This window comes from Tachypleus tridentatus, chromosome 7 (assembly GCF_004210375.1).
Source record: "Tachypleus tridentatus isolate NWPU-2018 chromosome 7, ASM421037v1, whole genome shotgun sequence".
Classification (NCBI taxonomy): Eukaryota; Metazoa; Arthropoda; class Merostomata; order Xiphosura; family Limulidae; genus Tachypleus; species Tachypleus tridentatus.
The window spans coordinates 130,837,818-130,856,329 of NC_134831.1; the positions used below are offsets into that span (position 1 = coordinate 130,837,818).

The 18,512-nt window shown below is 33.1% G+C and overlaps 1 protein-coding gene across 1 annotated transcript in view; it reads right to left on the reverse strand.

Moving 5' to 3' along the window:
- Window positions 1–6,200: 6,200 nt before the first annotated feature.
- The window catches only part of LOC143256606 (proline-rich protein 5-like), a 38,379-nt gene continuing 26,067 nt past the window's right edge, over window positions 6,201–18,512 (reverse strand). Inside the window, exons 6-10 of the mRNA XM_076514026.1 lie at window positions 18,234–18,312; window positions 10,239–10,303; window positions 7,974–8,139; window positions 7,725–7,862; window positions 6,201–6,757 (exon numbers count right to left, since the gene is read on the reverse strand). Of these exons, the coding sequence (XP_076370141.1) occupies window positions 7,762–7,862; window positions 7,974–8,139; window positions 10,239–10,303; window positions 18,234–18,312 (411 nt within the window). The 3' untranslated portion in view covers window positions 6,201–6,757; window positions 7,725–7,761. The remainder of the gene's footprint in view (window positions 6,758–7,724; window positions 7,863–7,973; window positions 8,140–10,238; window positions 10,304–18,233; window positions 18,313–18,512) is intronic.

Here is an 18,512-nt window from a genome sequence, read left to right on the forward strand (position 1 = left end):
ATTATTCCAAAGCGTTGTAACTGCCTGATGATTGAATTGTTTAAAACCTTACGACAAGCAATACTCGTTTATAGGAATACTTGAAACATTATCATGTAGTTGTCCAACATAAAGCGTAATTCTCATTAGATATAAATAGTTACCTGTCCCCTTTACCATGAAAGAATGCCTTAGTGATTGATTGGTTGTCGGTGAAGAGAGATAAATGGATAATGATGAGGGTTGTATATATATATTTATATATATAGTAAAATATTATTGATATATTCAAAGTACTTATCTGTATTACAACTACCTCTCAGTTGTTTATTATTTTAGTATCGTTTTTACAGAACTAAATATATTCATCTTTATATTACATACATATAACGTTACATAATGTTATCCCTGAATATTTTTCATATTTTACACTTTATTTCATCGAGTATTATTTCAAAACTATATGTTTTTCGACATAATCATTCTTAATATTATGGATATCCACTGTACCATAAGACATTCTCCATTAAGTTTGAAATTCTTCACGATGTGAAAGATGCAGAGACTAAAGAGATAATTGATTTCGGAACTGACTAAGTTTGAACAACAATAAAAAATTTTAAATGTGTAGTATCATACTGTTAATTTATTTTTGACACAGTAAATAAATTTTTAAAAAAGATATATAATTTAAAATCGTTTCGTTTTCTAGTTCAGATTACCTGACGATTTGTTTTGAAATAAGAAAAATAAATGAAAGTATTAAAACATTGATACAAATCCACTTATCTGTATTATACTCAATTCTTGAGAGCACATTCAGTGATGGTGTCTCAAGATATTCTAGTTACAATACATTGTATTCAACAATGAGTTATATATGGACCTTAATTGTTCATATATGACTCATATATGACTTAAGGTCCCTCAGATGCGGTTCCTTGTATCTTTAACGTTTAGAATTAATATACGTCAAATTGAATTTAATGGATTTCAAAAACAAATAAAACTGATAACATTATATTCGCAACATTTGATTTTTATATAAATCTGACAAAGTTCTGTTTGTTTGTTTTTTACTTTTAAAAAATGCCAGAAAATGTTTTAACGTCTTATATAACCACAAATGGTCATGTTAACAATATTCTCATAACTTGAACATAAGCACATTGGAACAAAAGTATGCGCACTAAATAAATTATCAGACACACAACACCTCATCTGTAAAAACCTGTTTTTGAAACAAAAGGAAATAATTGGTTAATTAGACATTAAGTAAGTATTTTAATATTATAAATAAGCGATCCGAGGACTTCGCTTCTTCATTTATATTTATGGACAAAGTTTAAAATCATGGTTTTGTCTGCTTCTTTCTTATAGGCACATAGCTGATTGCTCAAAGTAGATTGAAAATAAATAATGCCAAATAATTTGATATGCTTGACAAATTCTTGTGCATTCTTACGGCATATCAAATATTTTTTGACGAATGTTGGTACATTAGGCTGAATCAACATTTAACTATGTCACTCATTGTGTCACATCTAGTAATTCGATAATACTATCCTTAAGCACTAAACGTTGGATACAATGACACAGTTTTGCTCTAGTTCTTTACATGTGCACTCTCCTCTAAAGACAAATCTTACTGTCCTGCACGTGTATGTTTTTGTTTTTTGAATTTCGCACAAAGCTACCCGAGGGCTATCTGTCTAGTCGTCCCTAATTTAGTAGTGTAAGACTAGAGGGAAGGCAACAAGTCATCACCACCCACCGCCAACTCTTGGGCTATTCTTTTACCAACGAATAGTGGGATTGATCGTCACATTATAACACCCCTACGACTGAAGGGGCGAGCATGTTTGGCGCGACGGGGATGCGAACCCGCGACCCTCAGATTACGAGTCGCACGCCTTAACACGCTTGGCCATGCCGGGCCCTGCACGTGTATCACTGACTTCAACACTGTTATGTAGCCACAGAATCCTGCATCTATGCACAATCCTAGTACTGGTGACAACAACACGAACTGTTGTAGTCCACTTTTATCGTGTTTCCACCACCGTATATACAGAGGGAAGAGTATTAATTCTGGACAGTTGGTCTGTTTCCAGACTCACTTCTGTGGACAAACAAAGAGCATCATTCTAATGCTTCTGGTAGTTGAAAACGCCTGAACAAAACGATTCGTGTTTTATCACTTGTGGCAAGCCACATATCTTACAATCAAACTTACCAGCACATTTCATCTTGTCTAAGCCTGGGTCTAAGGCGTGCTAGAACATGATAGTGTTACTGACAAACTATAAGTTTGCAGTCTTCTTCTGTCCAGCAACGAAAGAAGTTATACTACAAGCAGTCAGAACGTGGAATAGGTTAAAAGACTTTAAAACACTGGAGAAATATTGTTGCTTCTCCCAAATGGCAAGAATAGGAAAGTACGTGGGTTCCTTTGGTATGCTAGCTTTATCCACACGTATTTGGTATTCACCTGCTGTTTTGCTGCAGCAAGTCAACAGTTATAGTAAATCCCCTAATGTCCCTAGCTGACCATGATGACCCTATTGCTATGGACATGATATAAAGTCATTCCTTTGTCTGCTTCTTTATTATGATAAAGAAATAATAGTTCACATGTTCTTAAATAAAAGGCTGAAAACGAATTTCGACAAAATATTTGCTGACAAGTTTCTTTCACACAAACATTTATGTTGAATGATAACATTTATGTACAAACTTGGATATTCACGTGCACAAACTCAGATTGGTAACAACAACCTTCGAAATCCGCAGGTTCAAATTACGTTAGGAAAAGCCTCGAGGCCACTTAAAAAGTATCGATTTTAATATTTTTTGTCTAGTCTATTGTAAATTATACCCTCTTTGTACTATAGTAACACAATACATAATGCTTATCCAAACTTGGACATTTTTCAACAATGCATACAGGAGGTGTATTCTGAAACTCAGTGCATAATTATTTGATACAATTTTATAAATATACAATCATTAATATAATACCGTATTAGAAAATAATAATGCTACAATTTGTTTGTCATATTCAGTGTCAACTAAGCTTTCGCTCAATGCCAGGACTGATCACGGATACAACAAACAGAGTAATGGTCTAATCCCTTTATATATATATATCAATAATTTTCGCAATGAGAACAACAACGACTTAACAACAACTGTTAAGGCGTAAGTTAGATTGCACACGTGAATTATAATTATTACAAATTTTATTTAAGTTATTTACAAATCAAGTTTTTGAGTAAAAATCAACAGTAGAACATTACTTATTTTTGACACTGTTTATTTCAAGGCATGTAAAATATTGTGTGTTTCAAAATCAATAGAATGTTTTGGACTGAGTCAGCATTTCCAAACTGAGTAATATAACAATACAAATACACTCCGTGTAAAGATGAACATATTTTATGTTCTTCGCAAAAATATAGCCTAACCTTTTAATACATTTTTCTTTAACGCTTTTTAAAGAAATTTACTATATTTTAAACTAACAGAAATGAAATATTTATCTTACATATAGAAATATATTAAGGCTTTTTCTCTGTATGATAATATATATATATAATTTAGTAAATCTCTAAATAATTTAGCTCTAACGTTAATTGTACGTCTATACAACAATACTATGATTCTGAACAAAGCTGTTACAGACAAGTAAAGTGAATCTGATAAAACAATACTATTTTCTACATGCGCATATAAGTATGCACATTAATTGGCAATTTATTTACAATATTCTGATATGCTACAATATTCAATTCGATAGTCGATACCAGTCTTAAATATTTTTGTTTTACTTATTTTTAAGCCATGAATAATATTTTTAATAACTACTAGGAATGTCACACTCATAGTTCGAAGTTTGAGTCGTGACGTTTTATCAGTTTTAAATGTACCTATGCTGTTAGGGTTCGTGAAGTCTAGTAACAGATACTTTAGGAACACAGAAACCTTACTTTAGGTATTTCTTCGATACTCAAATGAACGCAGCGTTGGTTTGTGCCAATAAACCACGTTCAATACCCAAACGTTCTTCAATTAAAAAACACCTTACGTTGCCTTTCGTTATCTGTTACTACCTATTTAATGTTTCTTTTTGTTGTTTTTTTTTACTTTCATGGATTCAAGGTATTCGGTAGGAGTGTGTGTGCGTGTTTTCTTACAGAAGAGCCACGTCGGACTATCTGCTGATGTCCAGCGAGGGGAATCGAACCCCTGATTTTATCGTTGTAAATCCGTATACTTACCGCTGTACTAGCATTGGACTTTAGTACAACACAAAATAAGTAAGACACTTCAGTACAAACACAAAATAAGTAAGACACTTCAGTACAAACACAAAATAAGTAAGACACTTCAGTACAAACACAAACTAAGTAAGACACTTCAGTACAACACAAACTAAGTAAGACACTTCAGTACAAACACAAACTAAGTAAGACACTTCAGTACAACACAAACTAAGTAAGACACTTCAGTACAAACACAAACTAAGTAAGACACTTCGGTACAACACAAACTAAGTAAGACACTTCAGTACAAACACAAAATAAGTAAGACACTTCAGTACAAACACAAAATAAGTAAGACACTTCAGTACAAACACAAACTAAGTAAAACACTTCAGTACAAACACAAACTAAGTAAGACACTTCATACAAACACAAACTAAGTAAAACACTTCAGTACAAACACAAACTAAGTAAGACACTTCATACAAACACAAACTAAGTAAAACACTTCAGTGCAACACAAACTAAGTAAGACACTTCAGTACAAACACAAAATAAGTAAGACACTTCAGTACAACACAAAATAAGTAAGACACTTCAGTACAAACACAAACCAAGTAAAACACTTCAGTACAAACACAAACTAAGTAAAACACTTCATACAAACACAAACTAAGTAAAACACTTCAGTACAAACACAAACTAAGTAAGACACTTCAGTACAACACAAAATAAGTAAGACACTTCAGTACAACACAAAATAAGTAAGACACTTCAGTACAACACAAAATAAGTAAGACACTTCAGTACAAATACAAAATAAGTAAGACACTTCAGTACAAACACAAAATAAGTAAGACACTTCAGTACAACACAAAATAAGTAAGACACTTCAGTACAACACAAAATAAGTAAGACACTTCAGTACAAACACAAAATAAGTAAGGCACTTCAGTACAACACAAAATAAGTAAGACACTTCAGTACAACACAAAATAAGTAAGGCACTTCTTTCACGTTAGAACATTTTTTATGAAAACGTTTTTATTCTGACATTTAATAGTTTGGAATTATTGCTATAGTCTTTAAGTAACACTTAGACTGAAATATAGATTTAAAATCATTATTATATAAAAAGTGTTTTCTTTTAAATTAAAACACAGAAAAATACGCCTATAAAAATTCATTGATATATAACTCTAAACTCCTGGATGAATGTATATTCATATAGAATATTGAAAAATCTATTCCCATTACTGTCACAGATGAATGTATATTCATATAGAATATTGAAAAATCTATTCCCATTGCTGTCCTAGATGAATGTGTATTTATATAGAATATTGAAAAATCTATTCCCATTGCTGTCCTAGATGAATGTATATTCATAGAGAATTTTGAGAAACCTATTCCCATTGCTGTCATAGACGAATGTATATTTATATAAAATATTGAAAAATCTATTCCCATTGCTGTCCTAGATGAATGTGTATTTATATAGAATATTGAAAAATCTATTCCCATTGCTGTCCTAGATGAATGTGTATTTATATAGAATATTGAAAAATCTATTCCCATTGCTGTCCTAGATGAATGTATATTCATAGAGAATTTTGAGAAACCTATTCCCATTGCTGTCATAGACGAATGTATATTTATATAAAATATTGAAAAATCTATTCCCATTGCTGTCCTAGATGAATGTGTATTTATATAGAATATTGAAAAAATTATCCCATTGCTGTCCTAGATGAATGTATATTTATATAGAATATTGAAAAGTCTATTGCCATTGCTGTCATAGATGAATGTATATTCATATAAAATATTGAAAAATCTATTCCCATTGCTGTCCTAGATGAATGTATGTTCATATATAATATTGAAAAATCTATCCCATTGCTGTCCTAGATGAATGTATATTCATATAGAATATTGAAAAATCTATTCCCATTGCTGTCTGTTACTTTAGTTTATTTTGACAATATTGCAATTATATACACAATAATATATATGTAGGTCGCTTTCTAGACTAAAACTGAAACAAAGTATTTATACAAAGAAATATTTAATATTCTGGAAAAAAAATGTGTTTATAATTAAGCACAAAGCTACACAATGGGCTACCTATGCTTTGCCCACCACGTGTATTGAAACCCAAATTTTAGCGTTGTAAGTCCGCAAACATACTGCTGTGCCACTAGAGGGCTCTCTGGAAAAGAAAATCGTAAAATGAAACACCATTCAGTTGTTGAAAATTCACTGACGAGTTCCAGGCATTATTTGACAAATAAATGTGTCTCTGGGAACATGCACACTAAAAGTCAAAATAAATCAAGAAATGGATAATTTGCCATTATTCAAGTTTTCTATCTCCTAGTGCATAAACTTGGCTTTCCTTTTGTTGGACATATTTCAGTCGGATCTTGAATCTTGTAACAGTGCCGTAACAGAGCTCGAGATTTATTTTTTATGGTAATGCTATAGTAACATCGATGTCCACTGGCATATGTCTGGCATAGAATAAAAAAAGAAACTTTACTTACATTTTGAAAAACATTAAGATTTAACTATGCCACTGAAAATTGGAACTTTAATGTTGAATTAGACCGAAGTAAAAAGAAACGTTCATATCGAACTGTTTGAAATTAGCAAGGAATGTTCATTTTGAATTATACTAAAGAAGTGAAGAATGTTTATATCTTACAGTTTACTAAATTTATACACAACTATAATGTTGAATTATATTAAATAAATACATGATAGTAATATTGAATTGCATCCAAATAACAAGAGACACTTATGTTGAATTGCACCAATGAGGCAAGTATAATTTGAGGGGTAACAAAAAGCTAGACACGAACTCTATACTAAAGATATAGAGAATGTTGATTTTAAAGTGTGTTAAGATAACAAATAAACACGATGATGAAGGATATGGAAATATCAAATAAAGTTAACGAGAAATTGTACTAAAGGAGCATTAATATTTAAGTATAATAGCAACGAACTCAGTGAGTCAAAGTAGTGTCAGTGTGGCACATAACATTAGAGTTACAACCTAGAAATGAAGGTAAAGACACGGAAGTTGAACGTAAACAAATTATCGAGGAACTTGATATTAGGCTGTATCAGCGTGGCACACAACGTGAAAATTGAAGCTTACATTTGATGACAAAACATGGAAGTGGAACCATTTTATCAAGGAACTTGAAACCAGTTGATGTTAGTAGGACATACAACATTAAAATCGTAACTTACTGAAAAGAGTAAAAAACATGTAAGTTGAACTGAACCAAATATCGAGAAACGTGAGATCAAGTTGTATCAGTGTGGCACACAACGTTAAATATACCAATGGTTGTAGAAGTATGGTGGTTGAACTCTTCTCTATGAGAAAAAAAAATGAAGTTAACATTGTCGCACACTTACAGGATACTCCCGAGCACTCAGTGCCCTGAACGTTTCTACACAATTTACCTGCCATGTTTTACTGCGGCCCTTGGTGGCAAAAGGCTCATTCATGCTGTTTTCTTAGAACATTTAGGAACATTTCGTTCAGAGTATCAACTTGATGAGGCTGAATACTGAGAGGGCGTGATATTCGACGGTTGCTATCTAAAGAAAAAGAGAGGGAATTACTATAAAATACGAAAGTATTAGAATTCAAAACTATTTCCAAGTTACCCTAACCAAAGAAGAGAGAGATAAACAAAACCAAAACCTTACCACCAGACCTTCTTCTTGCTAATATCTCTGGTTCAGATGATTCAATCAGTGGCTCACGTTTTCCATAGTACAGACCCTTAAATCCTAGGAAAGGTACTATTACTCTCGCCAGCAGGAGCTCTAACCTCAGCTTGTTCTTGCTTGGAGGAAACGAGTCATTTACGTTCTTTATAAAACAAACAAAGTTATCGTATAAACCATCTTTCTTCAAGAATTTCTTATAAGTCAAGTCGTTGATTTCATACAAATTATGCCTTTAAAGATGTTCCATGAAAACCACCATTTCTGAAGTAAGTATTGTTTTTATCATTAGTAGAAATCTTGGTGAATTTAGCAATAATTATTTTTCTCTTGTATATCTAGTGAATTTTAAGACATTTGTACTATTAGCATTATTTCATTTAGTTAAAGAAATGCAGTCGTACATTAATTGATGTTTTTAACAAGTTTGATTAATTACATAATTTAAATTTTAGTTATTATTTTCAGCCATTTATCATAAAGAGTCTTTAGTCAGATATGAAATGGCTAGTTATAATGGAATTTAAAAAACGAATCTTTAATTTGAAAACATTAAGAACACACTAAAATACCGAAAGATCTCTTGTAATAATGTACGAAGAAAAGATAAAAAGTACTTGTTTTAAGAATATCAGAATAATTGTTAATAGAACTAGAACAGAGATAACGTTTTTGAAGTACCAATGAAATATGTTGATCTCTTTGTCCATTTGCACAACCCTAATTGATATTTCAAATATACGTCGACAGATGCCGCTTTAATATAAATTATTTTACATTTCAGTATCCTAAATAACGATACAGCTTTAGGTACATTGGTTTATTTTTAATATAAAAGACGTTAAGTTTTCATCGAAGTACAGGAAGATTTGAGACTGTTTTATTATTATTCTTTAACCTTCTGAGTCCATAAAATGTCCCGTAGCTTTAATAGTTTAAATTTCCAGTAAACATTGAGTCTTCAAGCATCTCAATGGGAAGAAACTATTCGTTATAAAACCATTAGGTTGTCCAGAAATAAATGTCGTTTTTGAGCGACGAAGTTTGGAAAAGTATAAACCAGTGTTGTAAAATATGCTTTAATCAAAGTAAGCACCATTTGCTTCAACACACTTTTGACAACGTGTAACGATGCTGTTTATGTCCCTTCTGTAAAAATCATAGTTTCTATGGCCAATGAATGCCTTGAAAGCTTCTTCTGCAGCTGCCTGGTTTTGAAAGCGTTTATTGTTCAAAAAGTTGTCAAGGTATTTTAAAAATAATCTGTAGGGAAAAGGTCTGGGGAATAAGGTGGATGAGGCAAAACTTCGATTCCCAATTCGTTCAATTTTTGGAGAATCACTCTTGACAGGTCTCATAACGCCGATTTTGTTGATCTTCAGTCAGCTCATGCAAAACCCACTTATCCACCTTTTTCATCTTTCCAGTCGCACTCAGGTGGTTGGCAGTGCTTGATTTGCTTGTGTTTAGCTTTTCTGCAAGTTCACGTACTGTCGTGAGAGGGTCTGTCTCAAGTGCTTACATTTAAGGTGTTTTCATTTAAGGATGGCTTCCTTCCATGAGCTTCATTGTCTTCAAGACTTTCATATCCATGTCAAAACATTTAGAACCAACGCTGAACTGTAGGTTCAGTAACAGATCCACGGCCGAATGCCTGGTTAATGTTTCGTGTAGCTTTGGTAGCTTCTCGTCCAAGTTTGTAGTCGTAGAGGATAAGCAGATGAAAGTCCTTTTTATCCATGCTTCCTTGGGGGCTGTGAGACTTACTTTGAGTACCGTTGAAACAGCAGACAACTAAGACACATTGTAAGCGACAAACGTTGGATTAAAACAACCAATCAACGATAAGTTACTCATTATTCAGCTTCTAAATGTCATCGTGAGAATTCCTATATTTATTTCTGGACAACCTAATAAATATCTACAACTGAAAAAAAAACAATTATTATTACGAGTAACCGAAGCTCGTGCATTGGTTGCGAAGCTGTCTTAATATAATTACATTAAAGTTAACTTGATGGTTTCTTAAGTTCGCTATAGCTGTGTTTATTTAATAAATAAAAACAAGTAGAAACACTACGAAAATATATTTACTTAGCTTATGAAAACTAATTATCTTGAAGCTATCAATCATAACACAGTTTCTACTTTACAGTACATCGGTATGAGTTATAACATAGTCACCAATAGTTTGATTGATATTATATTACGTTTTAAAACCAACTACATAATAATAAGTCTTACGTATAATACAAGCAGCATATGTTTTATGCCAGGTGGCACCTCGGTTGTTTCAGAGACCAAAGCATCTAACGAAGAGAAAAACATTATTTAACTTTTGTCGTTTTAAATATTTATATATTGGACTAATAACTACTTAGATATTTGATAAGGTATAAGAGTAACTGATCATATATCTATATGATACGCATATAACTGGTTATACACCTTAGAACATTAATTTCCCAATTATCAGCAAGAGAAAGGCTAAATATTTTAAATATCAAATACTGTAACTTATCTGTTGGAACCTGTAGATTATGCATCACACTGTAATACAATAGGAACAGTAGTTGACACTGTTTTTATTTTATTTTATATGTCGTTATATAAATCAAGATTTAGAAAAAAACAAACAAATCATTAAAGAAAACAGTGAGAAGAAATATTAGTTTTATTAACTGTTCATAAATGAAAATAAAATATTCTGTCTTAGAATTTTATAATATATATATATTTGTATTTCTAAGGTAAACACTTACGCTGTACATTTCAGATTTGAAACTTTCATTAATAATAATTATAATAAAATAATACAAATAACAAGTATTATTTTATTACATTTGTATCTTCACAAGTACGTGCATATTGCAAATTGTTACGGTTTTGGACCTATCAGGAGAATGCAGATCTGATTAAAAAATTTCTGACTACCCACGGATCAAAAATGCTAGAGACACACAGCGGTAGAAATTTGAACTATTAATATTAACAACATAGTTGCAGTATTACAATATAAATATTTTTCAGTGATTCCATGAAAAGATTGTTTGTTTTTCTTATAGCAAAGCCACATCAGGCTATCTGCTGAGCCCACCGAGGGGAATCGAACCCCTGATTTTAGCGTTGTAAATCCATAGACATACCGCTGTACTAGCGGGGGGCCCATGAAAAGAAGTGTGCTTCTTTGCACTACTCAAGAATTACTTTGAGTTTTAGTCCAAAAAAAAAAAAAAAAAAAAATTTATATATATATATATATATATATATATAGCAAGGTCCGGGATGGTCAGGTGGGTAAGGCATTCGAATCGTAATCCAACGGCCGCGGGTTCGAAACCTTGTCACACCAAACATGCTTATCCTTTCAGGCCCGGCATGGCCAAGCGTGTTAAGGCGTGCGACTCGTAATCTGAGGGTCGCGGGTTCGCATCCCTGTCGCGCCAAACATGCTCGCTCTTTCAGCCCTGGGGATGTTATAAGTTACGGTCAATCCCACTATTCGTTGGTAAAAGAGTAGCCCAAGAGTTGGCGGTGGGTGGTTCCCTCTAGTCTTACACTGCTAAATTTGGGACGGCTAGCACAGATAGCCCTCGAGAAGCTTTGTGCGAAAATTAAAAATATATATATATATATTGCGCATAATAAAAAACGATATAGAAAAAAACACATATAACAAATTTGACATTAATAAATATTTTTAGTCTTGAAGTATCTCAGAATATCAGAAAAATTTTTTACGCCTTTACTCAAAATAAAGAAAACAATATCTTTGTGTGTATTTAGCAGACAAAGTATCATTAAGTAAGGAATAAACTACTTAAACTACCGACAGACAAAGTATCATTAAGTAAGGAATAAACTACTTAAACTACCGACAGACAAAGTATCATTAAGTAAGGAATAAACTACTTAAACTACCGAGTAAATTACTGAATGAACGTTTTAATTGCGTAGTTGACATTCTAAAATTAATATATTTACATATTATGTATCAAAAGCTTCAGTCCTCAGTTTCAGTTATCACAATCCTAGAGAATAAAAACAACAAAATCAGAAACGTTCGTTTCTAATAATATTTGTAGTAACGTTCTGAAGTTTGAGCTCACAGAATGAAATAAGAGCAGCCAATCAGCAACATACACCGATAGTTGTTTTGACTAATTTAACTGAATAATGGAATTTGATTGTGACTCTTTTAACGCATCCATAGCCTCATAGATTATTTAAACCTAACACTATAGTACAATAAAATCTGAACAAAAATATTTTAGTGTTTCTTCAGAGAATCAATGACAGAATATAGAAACAACGAATTGTTTATTTGTTATTGTTATATTTTTGTATTTTGTGCTTTCATTTGGCTCAGAAATTATAGCAAAGGTTACGGGTTCAATTCCTACCTCGTGCACAGCACAGGTGGTGCATTGTGCAACTCTTTGCTTAAGAGAAAGTCATATGCATTTTCTAGGTTACGATATACTTCATTTGTCTTTAAAAATGTTCTATTAATATTGTTTGCTATTTCAATATAATTCATTACTTTTGAGCATAAATTTTGATAATTCAATAACATTGTGTTTAGATCAGCCATATGTATCTCAATTACTCAGTGTTCGTAAAGGATTACAGTTATCGTACGTGATGGAGTTTACTGTATGTCGTCAACTGTAAAATTTACAAAAGTAAATGGAGTAACTCCAACTAGACTTGTGACAGACACATGCGACGTGGTGGCTATATTTATCACTGCTAGATAAACCATTCGAAGAAACCAGAACTATACTTTGAGCTTAGCAAAGGAAACTAAGTGAAAGGTAAACGTTGTAACACAGCCAGGTATGCCTGACGTTTGCGTATTGTGAGAAATAAGCATGAGATGCGTATTGTATATACACTTCATACCTTCATAAACATATAGAAATCCAGAAACAGGTACCAGATCCTGTAAGAGGAGTTGTGAGATATCTGAAAGAGTGTTTGTTTGTTTGTTTGGAGTGAGGCACAAAGCAAAACAATGACCTATCTGTGCTATGCCCACCACGGGTATCTAAACCTGGATGCTAGCGTTGTAACTCTGCAGACATAACGCTGTATCACTGGGAGGCGGTGAGTAAAAGTGTGCATTTAAGCTTAACTAAGAAAGCTAGGTAGAAACTGTTAAACACATTTTAAAACACATACATAATTTCTGGCACAGAAATAATAACGCAAGAGAACACATGTTAATTAATATTAATTTTATACCAACCGTGTCACTTGGAAAGATTAATATTAACACCTGTTGTGATACTTTGAAGTATTAATTTTAAGCCCAGTTCCTCATCTTCATTTCTAGGTTTACACCCACCTCCTCATATACAAGTTCTTAGTTTACACCCACTTTTTCATATACAAGTTATCATTTTACACCCACCTCCTCATATACAATTTCTTAATTTACACCCACTTTCTCATATACAAGTTATCATTTTACACCCATTTCCTCATATCCAAGTTTTAGTTTACACCCACTTTTTCATATACAAGTTTTTAGTTTACACCCACTTCCTCATATACAAGTTCTTAGTTTACACCCACTTCCTCATATACAAGTTCTTAGTTTACATCTACTTTCTCATACACAAGTTCTTAGTTTACACCCACTTCCTCATATACAAGCTCTTAGTTTACACCCACTTCTTCATACACAAGTTCTTAGTTTACACCCACTTTCTCATACACAAGTTATTAGTTTACACCTACTTTCTCATATACAAGTTCTTAGTTTACACCAACTTCCTCATATACAAGTTCTTAGTTTACACCCACTTCTTCATACACAAGTTCTTAGTTTACACCCACTTTCTCAAACACAAGTTCTTAGTTTACACCTACTTTCTCATATACAAGTTTTAGTTTACACCCACTTCCTCATATACAAGTTCTCATTTTACACCCATTTCCTCATATACAAGTTCTCATTTTACACCCACTTCTTCATACACAAGTTCTTAGTTTACACCCACTTTCTCAAAGACAAGTTCTTAGTTTACACCTACTTTCTCATATACAAGTTTTAGTTTACACCCACTTCCTCATATACAAGTTCTTAGTTTACACCCATTTCCTCATATACAAGTTTTAGTTTACACCTACTATCTCATATGCAAGTTCTTAGTTTACATTCTTTATGTTATTTTCAAATACTTACACCCACTGTGTAATTTTCTAGTGCTTATTATACATCCACTGTGTTATTTTAAAGGTAATTACAGAATTTATATTTGAAAGATTTTTAGATTCTTAATTACCCTAAATACCGACAAAGTCTATTCTATGCCATATTTTACACAGCGCTTTATGACAGTTTTAGTAATTTTTTAGTAGTTTAAAAACACTAAAACGATACGTTGCTGCAAAGTAATCAAAACGTACAGTGAGAGCCACTAGTGGTTCAAGTTTACATGTAGATAATTTATACTTATAGAAACTACTGAACTAGCACAATATAACCGTTATTGAAGGTGCCAGGCCTTATCTGAACACTTCTACACGTTTAGGTGAGCCACCACGAAGAATGACCTACCAGTGACACGCTGTTTCGACTATTATAGTTTTTCATATACCTTTCTAATGGAAAACTTCTCGAGACAACAACTCACATAAAATATACTGCCAACTTTATATATTCTTTCTTAAAATAGATTTCCAGGAACATGCTTCTGCAAACCCTAGACCAAAATCTCTGTTTTCAAAGTTAACTTAGAATCACGAATTATTTATATATATATTTTTAAAATTTAGTTGGTGATCAGTGTTAGAATTTTTAATTAATTCGATTTAATATTATTTCAATTTAACATTGTGAGAAAGAATGCTTTTCGAAATGCGCTCAACTAAAGATAATTTAATTTTCAGTTTTTCTATATCCGATTTATGTTAATTTAGTCTAATATTAGAGTTTAGCGTGCCTGGGTATCATACATTAGACCACAATTGAAATAGATTTTATAACTGCTACACTGATCTATTAACGATATTTTCGATATAACTAGAAGTAAGTGAAACAGTTACATGACACTTAATGCGTTCCTAAAATGTTATCTATATGTGGGTAAGTAGTTAAAACATTTGACAAATCAATGCTCTTCATATCAACATTAGTAATCGTAAGTCGGCGTTGTATGGCCAGGTGATTAAGGCACTTGACTCATAATCCGAGAGTCGCGGGTTCGAATCCCCATCACACCAAACATACTCGCCCTTTTAGCCGTGGGGGCGTTACTAAGTACAGTCAATCCCACTATTCGTTGGTAAAAGAGTTGCCTAAAAGTTCACGGTGGATAGTGATGACTAGCTGCCTTCCCTCTAGTCTTACACTGCTAAATTAGGGACGGCTAGCGCAGATAGCCCTCAAGTAGCTTTGTGCGAAATTCAAAGAAACCAAGAAAACTTTTCTTGTTTTCTTTAGCTGCAGATTGGCGGCTCATAGAATGCCCCGAGTTTGTTTGTTTATCATCCAGTACAAACATTTAGTTCATAACTCCGTCGTCTTTTGACCATTTTGAGATCTAGTTACACTTGTAGATTCAGGATGTCAAACCCTTTCGATATATGTATCGAAATCTGATAGGCTAGTTTCCACTAATCCTCCCTGAAAGAATTTCATTTCGAGGGTAGGTCGGTAGAAATCCTAATGAGTAATAAAACTGAATCAGGCATGTGCACCCCCACGCTTGGTATTGCTGGGACACAAAAATATAGCTAATAAAAAAGTAAAAAAGTCTCATAAATTAATTTACTTAAATCCTGCCTAAAAGAATTTCATTTGCCGCGGCTGTTGAGGATTACCTGTTGTTTATTCCGAAGACATAGTTAAACAGTTTAACGTAATGTTATAGCAGCTCCTCTAATTTGTAAAGCTCTCATGTACAATACGCTGCTTATCATCGTTAAAAGATAATCGTTGTTTATCTTCTTGAGGAATGGAGGGTACTTTGGAAGTTTATCGATTGATGTTTGTACCAAAACTTCATAAACTTGAAGGTCATTACTTAACTGTCGTTCCAAGGTTAACGGAATCACAGCAAGGCTTTATAAACTTGAAGGTCATTACTTAACTGTCGTTCCAAGGTTAACGGAATCACAGCAAGGCTTTATAAACTTGAAGGTCATTACTTAACTGTCGTTCCAAGGTTAACGGAATCACAGCAAGACTTCATAAACTTGAAGGTCATTACTTAACTGTCGTTCCAGGGTTAACGGAATCACAGCAAGGCTTTATAAACTTGAAGGTCATTACTTAACTGTCGTTCCAAGGTTAACGGAATCACAGCAAGGCTTTATAAACTTGAAGGTCATTACTTAACTGTCGTTCCAAGGTTAACGGAATCACAGCAAGGCTTTATAAACTTGAAGGTCATTACTTAACTGTCGTTCCAAGGTTAACGGAATCACAGCAAGACTTCATAAACTTGAAGGTCATTACTTAACTGTCGTTCCAGGGTTAACGGAATCACAGCAAGGCTTTATAAACTTGAAGGTCATTACTTAACTGTTGTTCCAGGGTTAACGGAATCACAGCAAGGCTTTATAAACTTGATGGTCATTACTTAACTGTCGTTTCAAGGTTAACGGAATCACAGCAAGACTTCATAAACTTGAAGGTCATTACTTAACTGTCGTTCCAAGGTTAACGGAATCACAGCAAGGCTTTATAAACTTGAAGGTCATTACTTAACTGTCGTTCCAGGGTTAACGGAATCACAGCAAGGCTTTATAAACTTGAAGGTCATTACTTAACTGTCGTTCCAAGGTTAACGGAATCACAGCAAGGCTTTATAAACTTGATGGTCATTACTTAACTGTCGTTCCAAGGTTAACGGAATCACAGCAAGGCTTTATAAACTTGAAGGTCATTACTTAACTGTCGTTCCAAGGTTAACGGAATCACAGCAAGGCTTTATAAACTTGAAGGTCATTACTTAACTGTCGTTCCAAGGTTAACGGAATCACAGCAAGGCTTTATAAACTTGATGGTCATTACTTAACTGTCGTTCCAAGGTTAACGGAATCACAGCAAGGCTTTATAAACTTGATGGTCATTATTTAACTGTCGTTCCAAGGTTAACGGAATCACAGCAAGGCTTTATAATCCTGAAGGTCATTACTTAAATGTCGTTCCAAGGTAAACAGAATCATGGTATATTTTATATATATTTGTAACTTACAATTATATTCTTCTTGGTTGTAAATGTAATAATCTTATTAAAAGTATACTCTGTATTAAACTACTTAACTAGCACAGTTTATTATTTTCTGTCTTTCTAACAGAAAGCTTAATAAAACGAGACTTTTTTTTATTAAAAATAAAGAGCAGATTTTCAAGTAAATTTATTTGTTGGATTTCAAACAAAACCCGGCTTGTAGAGTTATAAATTCACAGATATATCGCTGTGTCACGGGGAAAATAAAACATAGGCAATAGTAATTAGTCTGTGATTCATGACGACTCTACATAACTAGTAATTACTAACTTTGTGGTTTGCAACGACTCCATATACTAGTAAGGTTGTGGTTTACTACGAACCTAGATAATAGTAATTACAAACGTTGTGATTCACGACGACTTCAGGTATTGATTTTTTTTATGAATTTGTGAAAAGCTACATTGTGGCTATTTGCACTTTACGTCCCTAATTTATCAGTAAAAAACCTAGACGGAAGGCAACTAGTCATCACCAATCAACGCCAACTCTTGATTTACTCTTATTCCAACGACAGTTACATTATAACGCCTCCACGGCTGAAAGTGTGAGCATGTTTGGTGTCACGGGAGTTCGAACCCGCGATTCTCAGGTTGCGAGTCGAGCGCTCTAACTACTTGGCCATGCCAGGCCCTAGGTACCACTACTTCCAACTATTGTGGTTCACGTCGACTGTAGATACCCGAGATGGGCAGAGCACAAGTAGCCCATCGTGTTGCTTTGTACTTAACTTCAAACAAATAAACAAAATACTTTGTATACTAGTAATTATAGACGTTATAATTCACGATGACTCTACATAACTAGTAATTACTAACTTTGTGGCTTACAATGACTCCATATGCTAGTAACTACAAACAAATTCTCTAATATTTTTTACAGGTATTGATGCACTATATATGAAATAGATAATATTTTCTTCACATAAAAACGAAAGTAGCTTAACTTTTTACCTGTTGTTTAGTTATCAAATGGTTAAAATCCAACTCACCTTCAATGTTTAGTTTCAGAACAACTACGTCCCTAAAAGAAGCGAGTGTAGTTTGTCGAATAGTGACACCTCCTCTCGTCTAGATGAAGAAATCAAATATGTACATATATATGTGTGTGTGTATTTATGTAATGTAACTGCACACTATATTACCAAAAACACTGAGACAGCTGACCTGAAGATAGGGATGTAGTGTTTCATCAGTAGAGCCACATCTTATCTTTAACATAATGTTTCTTAATGCATGATGATAAAACATCAGTTAGAATAAACTGCTAC